At 44.9% G+C, this 15,362-nt stretch overlaps 1 protein-coding gene across 1 annotated transcript in view; it reads left to right on the forward strand.

Annotated features, from left to right (window-relative positions):
- Positions 1–15,362, forward strand: part of NDUFB9 (NADH:ubiquinone oxidoreductase subunit B9) — a 127,027-nt gene that overhangs the window by 32,316 nt on the left and 79,349 nt on the right. Inside the window, exon 2 of the mRNA XM_069621595.1 lies at positions 11,167–11,359. Coding sequence (XP_069477696.1) covers positions 11,167–11,359 — 193 coding nt within the window. The remainder of the gene's footprint in view (positions 1–11,166; positions 11,360–15,362) is intronic.

Below are 15,362 nucleotides of genomic sequence, written 5' to 3' on the forward strand. Positions count from 1 at the left end.
TTCATACCTGACGCACTCCCCTACTCTTCTTCAGATGGAACCCTTCTCACACTTTCTCTAATTTCATCTCCAAAACTGCAAAGGCGGCTCACCTCAACCTCCTAAATATTATCAAAATCATGCCCCTCTTTCCTTTCAACACTGCCAGGCATCTGTTAACCACACTAGTCTTTTCAAAACTGTACTACTCTGCCAGCATCCTCTTTGGTCTCCCCAACTATGCTTTCTGTCCTCTCGATAAGATTATTAACTTTGCTACCAGGCAGCCCAACAGACAAAGGGTGTATCTTCCACTTTTGCTCCCTAAAAATAGGCAAATACTTCCCAAAAATTAAAATAGGAAGTACAATTACTTCAAAGAAAAAATAGGAAACGCCCACGTTGGACCTTGCCCCTGCATTCACCTGTACAGCTCCATGGATATGTTTGGAAAAGTAGTGCATTTAGTACCCCCGGAAGAACCTACTATTATTACTGCCTATTCAGTAGAGGTACACACGTATCTTGTAATGAGCAAATAATTAGGTGCAAAGAAATAATTATAACAATTCTCAATTTTTAAACATTCTTTTTATTCGCTTATAAAATACTGTTTGAGGGACTTACTTTTTTACTCCCTAAAAATAATTTTACTCCCAACTGTAAATGAGTAAATACTCCCACTACAAAATCTTATCTGGAGCACTGCTACCAGGACTTTAGGAACTCCCTCACTTCACACCTACTTCCTTAATCTCTGCCCTGCCTCCTGGAGTACCCTTGGGGCACCTCACCATGCATGTGATTCCTCTTTCTCTTCTTGCTCCACATGCATGGAATTCTCTTCCCCCGATCATCCAAAAAGTAGTCCACATGGGTTTTTTCAAAACCGTACAGAAAGCCCACCTCCTCGCCTCCGAGTTGCCTTAAGCTTGAACATTTATTCTTCGCCTCTGACCTGCCTCTGTTCCTCCGCTCTAGCAGTTCATCCATAATGGTCATGACCCTAACACAGCTGTCCATAGCGCCTACCTGCACTTAAAAATGTCTAATGTTGGTTGTCCTTAATCTATGTAAGCCCACCCATGATTTGTCACTGGTGACCGTTCCATTTATTCCACAACCTGGTCAGAACGTCACTGAAATTCACCCCATTGTAACCCATTGTAAGAAGCTCACTGCTTCCCATCAAATCTGAGTTCTTATCTATTCTATGTTCTTTCCAGATCAAAAGAGCATTGTTCATACCTGTATTTAAATAATCTCTTCCTTCCTCCATCTAGACAGTCCTCAACTTTCCCACACTATCCACTATCTATAACCTACCCAAATTATCCCCCACGTCTCTCTTGACAACATGCTGGTTGGCACTCCATGCACAACCACTATCTTTTCAAGTTCCTTCTAGTCTATAAAGCTATCAGTATTCTTTCCCCTCGTGCATCTCCTCTTTCTCTCTACTCGGCACGATAAACCGGAATCCTCTGCCCATAGCTATCGAGGCCCACCCACTTATGGATCTCTTCAATGCTCTGCTAAAACTCCACTGACTTGCTAAAGAGGGAGCTCCCAATGCCCTCTCCTCCATCCTCCCTATCATATGCCACATCTGCCTCCAGTCACGATTAATAATGTAATTCTGTGTACCAATTATTACTCCTCTGTAGTTTGAAGTACTTGCCCCCTTTGGTTAGTGTTACCTTTGTTTGTCACCTGATTTCTTTGTTTCGTTTTTTCCTGGTAAACATACTTTTTTTTTTTTTTACACCCTCCAAAATTAGCTCACTAATTGTTCTACTTGACAGACCTACCAGCTAGACTTCAGACCTAGATGCATCCCAAAGACTTGCAGCATAAACATGGCAGAAGATGCTCTCTGCATCCTCACAGACGGACACACATGACCCCCGGTAGTGTTAGTTCTTTCTGCACACTTCAGCCCAGTAGATCAAACCATAATCAACATTGCACCTTTACATGGGCATCACTGAGAATGATCTTTGGTGTTTCTCTTCTTACTTAAGACCACCATCAGTTTGTCTAGTTGAATACCTCCAGATGACCACCTCTATCACCAGTGGAGTCCCACAGGGATCCATTCCATCACCACAGACATCAACCTATGCATGGAGCACCTGGGGGACCCTTGTCACCAAGATCGGCGTCCACATTCAACACTATGCAGATGATGCGAAATTCTATCGGACAACATCAGACATCCATCAATTCAAGGCATTCCTCATCTTGTTCAAAGCCTCGATGTCCAGTGCCTACATTAAACCTATCCCCACCAAGAAAGAATTCCTGCTGCTCAACAGCAACACAAGAACCCACATCCATACCTGGTGAACACCATGTAATTGTAAATCACCTCAATCGTGTCCACAAATATAATTACATAATTCCCACTCATGGAAGTTGACTTAGATTTTCAGAGCCAGCTGTGTCCTATACAAATGCATGCTCCCTCCTACTTGGCAGAGGCAATCGCCATCTCTGGTGGGTGAAGCATCACTAAAAGTCAGGTGCTGGCAACACTTATGCAGTAGAAATGTAGCAAAAAACATGAAGCATGCCTCCTCAGTCTACACCCCAGGCTATGGCACTTCTTTCCCATTAAAATCAGGCTTGCAAATCGGATAACGAATACCCTCCTTTTCAGACCTCGTAAGATACAGCCCGAACTGTGCCTGCCCTCTACCGCTACTGACAATTGGGTGTAAAGTCAAATTGCCTTTCAATGCCCTGGATTTAATTTTACTTATTTTCAGAAAAAAACGCGTGTTCCGAACATAGATTGTAGGCCATCATCAGTTCCCCAGTTCCCAAGTTACATTTGTCCTGCTGCAAATGGATTTGATCTCGGGTTCTACATACAATGACTAATCAATTCCACGTTACCGAGACTGGACCCCCAAGCACTGTGAATTGTTTATTCTGCATCCTGTAGCTGTTTGCATTCCCCAACGTAAAAAGCCTCAGAACGTTCAAGCACCTCCTAATAAAAGACTTGGAAAATACTGGAGGCACTTGGTGAAGTTTTATGCGTACCCCGGGTTGAGGGAATAATGGGTAATTAACTAAAACTGTAGTGATGCTTTGGGTAAAACTGCATATTTGGTGAATGAGCGGTAACCTGATGACTTTAAATCTACTGTGCTCCAGAAGATTTTGAAGTGGGATTATTTTACTCCATTTTTTTTAAAGCTGGGAGTAAAATGATTTTTTAGGGAGTCAAAATGTAAGTCCAAATCTAAAAGGGAGTATTTGATATGTGAGTAAAAGTGTTTTAGCTGAAACTGAAATATTAGTTATTTATGCACATTCAGAATACTAGTTGTTTATGCACATTAAAAGATACATTTATTTATCAGAATTTATAGAGCGCGCAACAGCCCAAGAGCATTGTGGCGCTGTTACATGAAGGCGTGCTGGTAGGTGTGGGTGATGGTGTACCGTCTGGTTTAGGTAGGGTAACTTGTTGTGATTGGATTTTGTTTTGTAGAAGTTTAATTTTGTTCAGAAGGGCATCCTCAATACTGGAGCACTAAGTTCTGTCTTTGACGATTACATCTGGGCTGGTGGTGGGTGTGATGAGGTCTTTGAATATGGCAAACATTTCTTTGGACTTGTGAGTTTGCGGTGGAAATGCGCCGGTTAAAGGCCTTGGATTTAGCTTTAAAGATGGCTTTTTTTTGTAAGTAGAGGAGGTCCTTTTAAAATTCTCTAAGGGTGAGATCATTGGGCATAGATTGCCAGGTGGCTAAGGCCAGGCGTTTGGAGGAGCGTAGGGTGGATAATTCTTCTGTGTACCATGAGTTTGTGTGCATAGATTTGTTTTTTTTTCTTTTTTGTTTTCGATAGTGGCTATCGTATCAATGGCTTTGGTGAGGGTATGGGAGTAGATGTTGGCGAGGATGGTGGATTGTTGTAAAAAGGGGGGTTCAAGTTGTGGAGTATCTAAGTGTGGGAGGAGGTTGAATTTGGTAATTTTTTTTGGAGCTTCTAGCTTTGACCGGGGGGTCGTAAGAGTGTTTTGGAGATCGGGTGGGTAGGGATAGTGAATTGTATGCATTGGTGATCCGTCCACGGCTGGGCCGAGATGGTGGTGATGGATGAGGGGCAATTGCCTGTCGATGGTGCGTCCTTTGCAGTGTGTAGGTTCTGTGATTTTGTGGGTGAAACCTAAGTCTGAAAGCTCTTTGGCTGGAGCTGCGGCTGCCTTGTCCTTGGGGTCGTTCAGGCCAAGGTTGAGGGCTCCTAATAGGATTGTTTTTGTGGAGTTCTTGAGGTTATTACTTAGGATTTGAAGACTCTTTTGGTAGTCGGAGGGGGTTCCTGGCGGTCTGTATGTGGCATAATTTGTTTATGGTGCTGTTTGGGGAGATGGTTAACTTGGCATAGGGGAGGTCTGCATTGTTTTCCCATGGGAGGTTGCAGTGTCTGATGGAGAGGCATTCCTTGGAGATGAGGGCTACACCTCCGCCTTTGGACGACTTGCGGTCTTTGCTTAGGATAGTGTATCCCTGAGGGAGGGCGAGGGAGATGGCACGTGGAGCCATGTTTTGGTGATCGCTAGTAAGTCGAGGTCAATCTAGAGGGTTGGGGGTGTGGGTGGGTAAGAGGGTTTCTCAGGGGTGAGGGGGCAGTGGGTGTGTGGCTGTTTTTGTCGGGATAGGATGTGGGAGGGTGGTGAAGGTACGAGAGCAGAGTCTAAGATTTCTAGAATTGGTAGGGAGTGGGGCACTTGTGAGCAAGCTGGGTTTGGTGCGTGTTCTTAGTCTAGAAAGTCTTGTGGGGTGGAGGATATGACTGTACGGGTCGTGCGGGCCTGATGACGTAAATTTAGCTGTACTGGGTGGAGGAGGGGGTAATGGGTGTAGTTGTGGGTGTTGGGGAGTAGCATTATGTTGGAGAGCCAGAAGACTGTTAAGATGAAGATCCAAGTGTGGGTGATATGCTGTGTAGAGTGTGTGCGATAGGGTGGGGAGTTGGCCTGGGAGACTTGTGAGTATACATTAGTGAGATGGGGCAATGCCGAATGGGGTGAGTAGTAACAGGACGATGGGTATGCAGTGATGCAGACTTGGCTGGGCGCAGTGCTAAGTGGCACAAGAATAGGGCGTGTATATGCAGTCAAGCAGAGATTGGCAATAGCGCAGACCTGGCTGGGCAAATGGCCAAACCTGGCAAGATTTGGCAATAGCGCAGACCATGTTTACTTCTTCCAATCGGGCAGCTAAAATAGTAATTTCTTCCTGTGGTACTACGTCCACTACTGTTCCAAACACATCCATGGAGCTGTGAGAGTGAAAGCAGGGGCGCAAGATTCTACATGTCTTTTTCCTATTTTTTGTTGGCAGTATTTTTTTGCTTCCTATTTTTTGGGGAGTATTGGCCAATTCTTAGGAAGTAATAACTGTGATACACCTGTTGGGGCTGGAGGTGCACCTAGGCTAACATTTCAGGGGGACCCAGCTAACCCTTTAAATGTTGCTGGGGGGGGTCTAACTTCAGAGACTGTGGGGGCTGTGGCAAATTTACCTGTGTGGGACATCTCCCTTCTTTACACATTCTAATGAGACTATTCTAGTGCAGCTCCACCATTCCAATCTCTCCCCGACATGCAAGTACTAAAACCCCATCACGATTTCATTTGCCTAAAAATTGTCTGCGTACGAACAAAAGTTGCTATTAATATAATTCTTTACATTCATAATTGCGGGGCCTTTTAACAGTGCAGCCCTACGCACGGTTAGTCTGTTTCCTGTTCAGTCCAGCCACAGCCCTTTAGGTCAACCAGGTCAAGTCAACATAGCCCAAAAGTTTGGCGGTGGCTAAAGCCTGTTGTACCCAATGGTCTTTGCGCCACTGACTTAGTACATGTCAAAGGCACATAAATCCCTATACATCTGGGGTCCGTTTGTCACTTGCAGGCATAGACTGGTGTGGAACGCAGCTTAGCTGCATTTGCTGACTCATGGAGTCTCATGACGGGAATCGCCACATCTCTCCCCTGACTGTACCTGGCCTCTGAACATGCAAATACCTCACTTCACATAACGTTTAAAAATAGCACAATTTGTTTGATAGTATCAAGGGGTATGGCTGCCTTTCCATTGCATTACATTGCCATCCATTGCAGAAGCTCAGCACCCAAAGTCGGCACCTACCTTTTCCTTGGTGGGAATCTGAGACAGACTGACGAGGGCAGTGCGAGTCGGCTTGGACTCCCCTTGGCATGGTTTCAGCTCGCTGCTAGGGCCCCTTGATGGCTTGTGTTACAATTGCCGAACGTGCGGATATGTGGTCCCCACTTACAAAGTTGAACTCCATCCCCACACAGCACACCTTCAAACTCCAGTCGCTAAAAGGAAAGGCCAATGGCTTTTGACTGTGTACATGATTGACAGCGGACCCTGGCTTCATACTGGCCAGAGTCTGCCGTCAGTGACAGATGGGGAGTTGTTACGTTTGTGTATAGGTTAAACGAGGCAGAGGTACCAGGCCTCTGACGAAGGCCCTCCTCTCCTCTACCAAGCCAGCCAAGTAGCCAACTCGAAAGGAATCCTCAAAGTTGCAGGTCAGAGTGCCACAAAAGCCGATTCGGCACCGGTCATTTGGCACGAGGGCCGTGCAGTCTGTGTAAAAGGCCCTCATGACAAACGTGGTCACCTTTCACCTGTCAAGTATTCCTAGACTTGCTGAAATGCTGCAGATGTCTCTGCTGCAGCTTTCAGACTCCCATAAAACGTGTCCTGCTTCAACTAACTTGCAGTCGGGACACCTATCGCACACTCTGTAAAACTGATCATAAATGAATGGTTGTGTTTTCACAGCACCTCAAGGCTCTGCGCCTAATAAATGGGTCCACTCGTTTTTCTGCTGGTATTTTATTTACTGCGGACATCTTAAAAGAACTTCTTCCCCATCCCATGGCATTGTGGTATTGACAAACAGCACTGGGTGACGAGCAATGCAGATGGATTGGTATATATGTATATAGGCACGTATATAGGCACACATCCCAGAAACAAGAACACAGATTGTGCATACGGGTAATGAAACGCATGTTGTACAAACGTGAATACAGAAATGGTGCAGACTATAAACAGGCGCTTACATAGACCACGTCCAGACCTCCTACTGAAGGGAATGGAATACACCGGTGCTGCACAGGGCCCACAGACAGTTGCTGGAAAACTGTTGATGCAGGTCGGTAAACAAAGCCGACTGGTCATGACAGTACGTTTATAATGAAAGTCCCCACAGATCGCGGATCTGAACTGTTTTACTGGCGAACAACTGGAAAGACACTAACAAACGCATTGCAGCTAGGCACTGACCGACCTGCAAACTCCACATTCAGGTGAGGGAAGATGGACCGATTACACCATTGGTATGTAAAGGCAGGGCGTTTTGGCGGACAGGTGTTGAAGGCAGATTTATGCCAACCCTCCCGATTTAGGCGGTAGACTCCCGATTTTATAATTAAAAACAGTGCTATTTTTTTTACTGTCTCCCGCCTAAAATAACAATATCCTCAATGCATTCCTATGGGGAAAATGCATTCTCCTGATTTCGGTGCTGAAATCTCCCTCTCAGGGGCTTCAGAATGTTGGCATGTCTGAGATTAATGCAGTGAAACGAAAACAAACGAGTACTACAAAGCTTCTGGTAGACACCACACGCACATGCCATAGACTGCCACATACCTGCCCATTGCAGTTAGAGCAGGCGAGGTATAAGACCACTGTTTCAAAACATGCCGAAAGCCCAAATGGCCACGCCAAAATGTCCTGCTTTGGAAGTTGCATTGCAGAGTGTTAATGATGCAGCCTGCAGTGCCATCTAGTGGAGGACAGAGTAAGCGTTTTTAATGAATAAATGCAGTGAAAACGTTGCATAAACCGTACAGTGGAAAATGAAATGTTCCGTATTTGCCATAATTGCATGCATGAAAAGACATAATACACACCTTATCAGCAGGGCTGAATCTGCTATATGCATATTTACATATACATAGCTGTGGCCGGAATTCTGATTACATGATCAGGAGATACAACTAGCTCTTCGGTATCTGGCATCACCAGGCAGACCGGAGCTATGCCCAGAGAACCAGGAGCTAGTACAGCGTGCAGAACACTTTTCTTTCTTTTGTATGTGAGATGCAAACTATTTCTTTGTGTTGGTTTATGTAGTACGAGGGACAATTGGTGTCCCCTTGTAGAGATTCGAGTTGGCGACAGACTAAAAACTAACGGAATAGCCCACACAAATTGAAGGATGGAGAGAATGAGAAAAGATCAGAAGGGGCACGTATGCCCATTCTCTAGTGAGATGAAGTTGGCCTCTTTTGGTGATAGAAGCACAACAAGTAATGAAATGGAAGCCTGTAGAACCACACCAGATCAGTTGTTTTGAGAGTGAAAATTTGAAAATTGTTTTATGTCCTGATGAAGGCCATTGAAGACTTGGAGTTCAGTAACCGCATCCTGACCAGGCCGAAACGTGTTGTGGACATATATCTGTTTGTTGTGCGTGTATATGTGATGTCTTGACTAAACATCGGGAAGGGACACAATCCCCGGACATCGACCATGTCAGTCTGGTGACTGTTAAAATACAGGAAGGAGATTTTCTTATTGAATGGTGCTGGCAAAATGTTTTTCCTTTTTCTGTGAACTCTGGAGAATGATTTATGATAATGGGGAATGCTCTTACATAGATTTTAAATAGATGATTTTTATATGAAATGTTGTACATATGCATACTAGCCCCAAGAAGTGTTACATAAGTTTGTATAACTCCGATCTGATTCTTTAACCTCTTTTAACTAAAGGAATAAAATGAAATGCACAGTGTGATACCTTTTGTATACAGCTGCTGTTTTCAAACCTTTTGTCCACCAGCTCACTATAGTTTGTGACATTATGGCCCAGTCCTTTTAAAAAAAAAAATGTATTTCAATGTTTATATACATTCTATGATGCTTTAAATGCTTAGACACCTTCCCAAATACAGAAAGTTAATATCACATAGGTATGTTTGTATGCCACCAGTTGGCATCTGGAGCCAAAAGTAGCTCCTGGTAGCGGTTGATGCCAAGCAAACCTGGCTCCTGAAAGAAGCAGGAGCTAAATAGCTCCTAGTAATTTCGAACATAGCATCATTCACAAAGCACATTTTAAAAGCAAACACTTGACCATTCTCGTTTCTTCCAGCACGCCTCTGTAAAAAAATAACAGCAAAAAGAAAGTGCTTATTTCTAAACATTCACCTTAAATTTAAGGGGTGGGGATACTTAAGGGAATGACCAGTGCAATCACTATAATAACCACCATATAAGTTTATGTCCATAACCAAACCCAAGTATTGTTCTTGGATTAAAATAGCGCCTTTGTCACCAGGATAGGTATTTCGGAGGGGTAACTTTTAAACTGGTTGTGCAAAGATACAAACCTCAAAATCAAGTGGTGTTCACCTCGACCATGTCCGCATCACACGTTCTCAAAAATGTCTGTTCATCAATTGGTTCCGAGACATGCAGCCATTCTGTATTGACTGTCGTGGCAGGAGTCTGAGCATTGGGTAATATATAAGATCAAGCAGAACTGTATGGCACTTGGTTTTTGCGAGTGGATACATCCCATATATTAACATTAGTCAGCCCTGTTCAACTTCAATCTAGCTTCCAGTCCCACTTTTCTTACTCTAGACTCATCTGAAAGCTGCTTCACCCAGTGCATCGTCCGGGTGGCAATCGAATAGGGACTCGATTGTTTCTGTCCCCACCCCCTCTGGAATGAAACATAGATTTTCTTTCATTACTCAACATTTGGGGGCAGAACAAATTATGACTTCTGACCTCACCCAGCAGTTTTGATAATTAAATCCTCTAAAACGCATTTATAAAATCGGTCCAAATGTAAGCTATTTTAGAGACCAGTCATGAATACTCCAGTGCATCAGCATCTGTGGTGTTGCAGAGAGATGATGCTCAGCTGTTGGAAATTTCTAGGAAGCCTTCAAAGCATAGCTCTAGGAAGACTTTTTTCGCAGTTTAGGCAGGCTGTCTTTTGCTCAATTTTTAAGTGAAGGCTGGTTTGTGCCGGCACTGTCGCATCTTTACAGTTTCCAAAATGACTGTGGTTTGAGAATGGGGCCAAGCTGGACTCTCGATCTCGACTCGAGGGAGGGAACTTTTTTCCTGGACACTTACTTTTCAGTCCACATCCTAGCTTTGTCTTGTTCTTTTATGCAACATCAACAGAGAGAACGTCTCCACACCAGGGATCCTACAGATTGGATCGCACCCAAGAAATTGATTTCGTATGTAGGCACTCATTGCCCACTCCATGTTTTGAGATGCAAGGAGGTGCTTTGCTTTGAGCCTATAGTGCGTAAGGCATCTCAAACTACATAGCCACGTGAGAGACTTTAGTTCAGTGTTAAATTACAAATACTTTGTTGTACAAAAGAGACATTTTTTAGCTGCACTCCCCTGAGTTTGAGGGGCTGGTCAGCTCCCTTCATGATTTTAGCAGCTGTTTCTGTAACTCGACCTTTATTTTTGATGACGCATTGCGTTTTGCTAAAGCTATTCAACTGTGTGTCTTGCCAAAACTATTCCTTGTTCATTATGTAACAAATGGATTTCCTTCTCTTGGGGTCTGTCTCACTTTAAAACCCCCATCATCCTGCAGTACTTCAGTTCGGTATAAGACGTCAGTGTATATGACGAAAGGCGGAGAGACAGTTGAGAGACACATGTGAGGAGGCGAGGCTGACCGCTTAAGGGGGTTTGCGCACAGTGTGCTGTGTATATTGGTGTATACGATGGTTTAATTTAACAACCTTTTAGATTAAACTGGTGAGCACACATTATTATAGAAAACCTGAATGCTACGATTCCTGCGGTGTCTGTTCTTGTCTCATGGAATTGGAACATTAAGCAATATGCCATTCTCAATTCAGAATGTGGTTGCTATTTAAAGTAGAAATGTTTTCGTTAGAAATGGTATTTGACTGTACTTTTTAAAAAAAAATGTTTTGTACTTTTGTAAAAAAAAATATTTATGGAAATATGTTTGAAATATAGATATGGATTGATCTGGTCATTGAAGGTATTCTTAATGTGTATTTGATTGATGAAGCTTAGAAATATGCAATTTTCTGTAATTGCAGAGATGATTATAGATTTGAAGCCTGCCTCCTACGAGCTCGCTTTGACCAGCACAAGAATGAAAAAGACTTTGTGAAAGCCACCATGCTATTAAAATCTGGCGAAGAAGAATTTTGGAAGGAGCAGCACACTCAGCCCTACATCTTCCCTGATTCTCCAGGAGGCACATCATATGAGCGCTATGACTGCTACAAGGTGAGTGAAGTTTGGTGAAACTCTTTTTGCACCTTTTCCAGCCGTTGAAAATGCAGCAATCACACGTGATCTTGTTCACACAGCCATACTTTGTTTTTCACAATTCTTCACAAAGGTTGATTTTTTTTTTCTTTTTTTTTCTTAATTCATAGGCCTATAACTTTGGCCTGGAGTGTATACTGTGAGAAACCTGAAGGTGTCGCACCCGCTAGTCCCCAGAGATCTGTCATTCATGTGGGCAGGACATGGCCATCGCTTTTGGATCCAGTTCTTGGGGGTGGAACAGCGGGGGAGGTCCCCAGGATGAGGAGTCTTCGGGGAGTGGGAGTGGAAGTGGGACACCGGAGGGTGATCCGCAGTATTCCCTTCCTTGTAACACCTTTTCCCCATCCTACCAGGTAGGATACCTAGGAACTGAAATCCTGCCCCCCCAACCCCATTTTTCTCCCTCCCCACACCCCTTCCCGACATGAACACTTTCTTACGGTCAGTTCACTGTGAGCGACAACGGACTAACACCAGAGCTGTGTACCTAACATGTCCCAGCACCATGGTCTGGCAAGGTCAGGCAATTACGGATCATTACACACACCTGACTTCATCACACTTCCCACCCCCCACGGATAAAAGGCGGAGCATGAAAAAACACTCTGAACCAGGCAAAACACATGAGGAAAACACAGTTCCAAGATGGTTGTTTAATACAAGGAGAAAGCTGACAAGACCAGAAAGGGTTGCGAGGAAGGAAGCACCCTTGACCTGCAAAGACCGTTACTTTTGTGAGCTTTGGAAAGTAAGAAACCGAAGATCAGGAACTGAGGCTGATCAAACCTGCAGTGTGTCAGAGGTACCTGGGGCTCTCCTGTGTCGATAACCAAGGCGGGGAGGAGCGATTGCCACTCTCCTTGGCTCCTACAACAAAGCAGCGTCAGGAAACGCAGCACAGCAAGTGAGTCGGAAAGACCAATGCCAAACCAGCTTGTGTTTTGAACCAAGGTTGCAAGCAGGAACATTGTATAAAGAGAACCGTGTGTGAGGCCTCTGGGATGAGTGACGCTAATAAAAATGGAAGCTGAAGGAAGTAGTTGAACTTTATGATTGAACTTTCGGAGGCCAAGAAGAGATACCATACACATTGGTCTGGCGCCACGTGGTTGCTCATTCGAAAGTCTGTTGGGTATCCAACTGATGTGGAGTGTGAGAGAAAGAAACATTGAGATCGAAGTGGGAATGCAACGGGTCAAGCTAAACCCTGTGCCCATTGGAAAGCCTTCAATAGTTTAAAGCTGAGCCCGGCTGAGGTAGACTAGTTGAGCAGAAGAAAAGGATCTGTGCCCAGAAGAGTGTGGGGTGGGGTGGGGTGGGGGAATCCAGGGTGAACACCCAAATCACTACTGGAAAAGAAAAATAACATTTTATGGCCCTATGAGTCAAGGGAATTGCAAGAAATAAGGGGTTTGGAGACACAAGGTCCTGAACTGTGAAAATGGAACTGTATCCTCATGCTGCAGAAGCCAGAGCGTGTGCTTTACTCTAGTGAATCTTTGTCCCATGCTGAAAACATGGGGAAGGGAGGCCAATGGGCCGAATATCCTGACTTATCATTTTGTGAACACTTATTTCTTTTTCATGACCATTACCCCCACATTATTTGTAAATTAGTGGTAAGGATTGGCAATAGTATATTATTATTTTTTTAAGTATAGCCCTTTTTATTTGACAAGACTCCACTAGGACTGTTATTTGATGGTCCTAGCTTGCTCCCATCTGTAGATGTAGGTTTAGATAGGCGTTAATCACCCCCTTGTACAAGTTCAGTAAACCCCCTTGAACTGTGGTCACTTGTGTCTGTCTTACTGTTGATACAATGCCTTTCTTACAGTAATTTATCTGTCTTACTATTGATACCATGCCTTTCTTACAGTAATTTATCTGGAAAATAATGAAATATCTTCAGATTGATTTTACTTTGATGTTGTTGGGACAAACGCCCAGGTATGCCAGAGGGCCACTAGAAGTTCGCAGACTCTCGGAAGACCCAACATCTTCCACAGGACAAACAGAGGACTCTGTCAAACGGCAAGTTCAAACTGCATTTTCTTAGACAAAACCAACAGGGATCAGCACAGGTACAAAAGAAATCCGTGGACCCTGGAAAGAGCTGCCGTTGTTGATTTTTGCCAGAATCCGCTATTTAAAGCAATAAATCTGCGAGCCATCCGAAATGGCAGTCGTGAGCTTTGTTTACAGGTTGCCTAGCAACCTTATCTGTAGAAGGCTGCCGTTCATTGGCTCAGCCACAGTATTTCCTGCAGCCTACCCTGCCAGAAGGCGCGAGCCGGCACCCCCACCGAAGGCACCACATATAAGGCACGGACCTGTCCGCGCTTTCCAGTCGCCAGAAATCCCTGCCTGAATTGACCTCCGTTGCCCATAGCTCCTCTCCTCCTCCTCGCAAGCCTGCTGCAGCTCCGGTACGCCGCCTAAACACATTTGTCCGGACTACTGTCCTGGGTAAGACCCATCCAGACGAAAACATCATAACTGTACTGTGTACCTAAGACCTGAATCCGACCTGTATCGATCATTTGCTCCTATCCGGGGTCCACAGGCATCTTTGATCTTCGTCCGCCTGTCTCACCAGCCCAGTACTAGCCACTTGCAAACTCAAGGTACTTCCTTAACAGTCCTGTGTTATAATGCCTTTGCGTTTATGAACAGCTGATTCGCTACCCTACTGCAGCGTCAGCCGAGATTTTACGTGCGCATCCAATCCGCCCCCGGCCCCCCAACATGCAATTGATCGCCATCTGCGCTATCGTTATGGTAGCACTTGTATAATATTTAGTATGTTGCTCATGATCCGTTCCGTCGCATTCATACTTTTTGTTGTCTGCATTAGACTGTTCACTACTGTACTGCTATATGCCCGCACTCCCCATACTAACGTCCTGCTCTTTGGCAGTATTTGCTCCCTGGCTACTCCGTGCTATTGCTACTTGCAGTGCCTGTTGACCCAGTGGTCTGCTGTGCCACCGCTTCTTGCATACTCTGCACCGCAGCCGCCCTGCCTTGGATGAACACAGCAAGGTACTCAAACTCTGCTAGACACGCCGCCACCATAACAAATGCCTACTCCTGTTACCCTTAAGGCTCTGCCTGCTACTAACTGCCTCCTTTACTCTGCACCTCCTATCCAGTCCACGCAAATCGCATCTAGTCACGGTGCTGCATTGTAGTTATTATTCCTGCTGAATTGCTATCTATCTGTGTCCTGCCACATTCAGCATTTGCCTGCCCTACATGGAAAATCGAATCTAGGCACTGTATTTTTGTTGAACTGCTACCTACCTATGTCCTGCCACTTTTTGCCTTGCCGGCCCTATGTAGAAAATCGAATCTAGGCACTGTATTTATTATTGAACAGTGACCTACCTGTGACCTGCCACAGCCCAGCTTTAGTCACACGATCCCTCTGTCATCTCCTGTCACTCCCCAGCTGCACGCTCCCACATAGCCTCTCTCCACATCATGATGCCCAATAGTCCTCCTTCCACTCACAACATAGACTCACACTCCCACACTCTCCCTGCCACACTCCGCCCAGCCAGCCTAACAGCCATCTATATAATCCTCACCATAATGGCCCCTACACCTCCTCACATACACCCATCCCATCACGCCGCAACCAGCACTAAATCCACATGCCACAGCACCAGACTATAGCATCACACAGTCCCAGATACCTAACCTAGCCATCAGACTCCACAATCTCAATCACTTCCTAGGTCCTTACTCTGCTCACCCACACCCATCGTGTCAAGAGATACCAGATTAGGCACCCGCACCGCACCACTACCCCACACCAAGATGAGCAAAAGCACTGCCCGTCTGTCCCCACCACCACAACTTGTCTCAACACCACCTCGCACTCAATCCTTCACTATCGCACACCACAACTAGCATACCTCACCCCATACTAGTATAAACAAAAAAGTCAAAG

Source organism: Ambystoma mexicanum, chromosome 5q (genome assembly GCF_040938575.1).
Source record: "Ambystoma mexicanum isolate Mex_15411 chromosome 5q, UKY_AmexF1_1, whole genome shotgun sequence".
Taxonomy (NCBI): Eukaryota; Metazoa; Chordata; class Amphibia; order Caudata; family Ambystomatidae; genus Ambystoma; species Ambystoma mexicanum.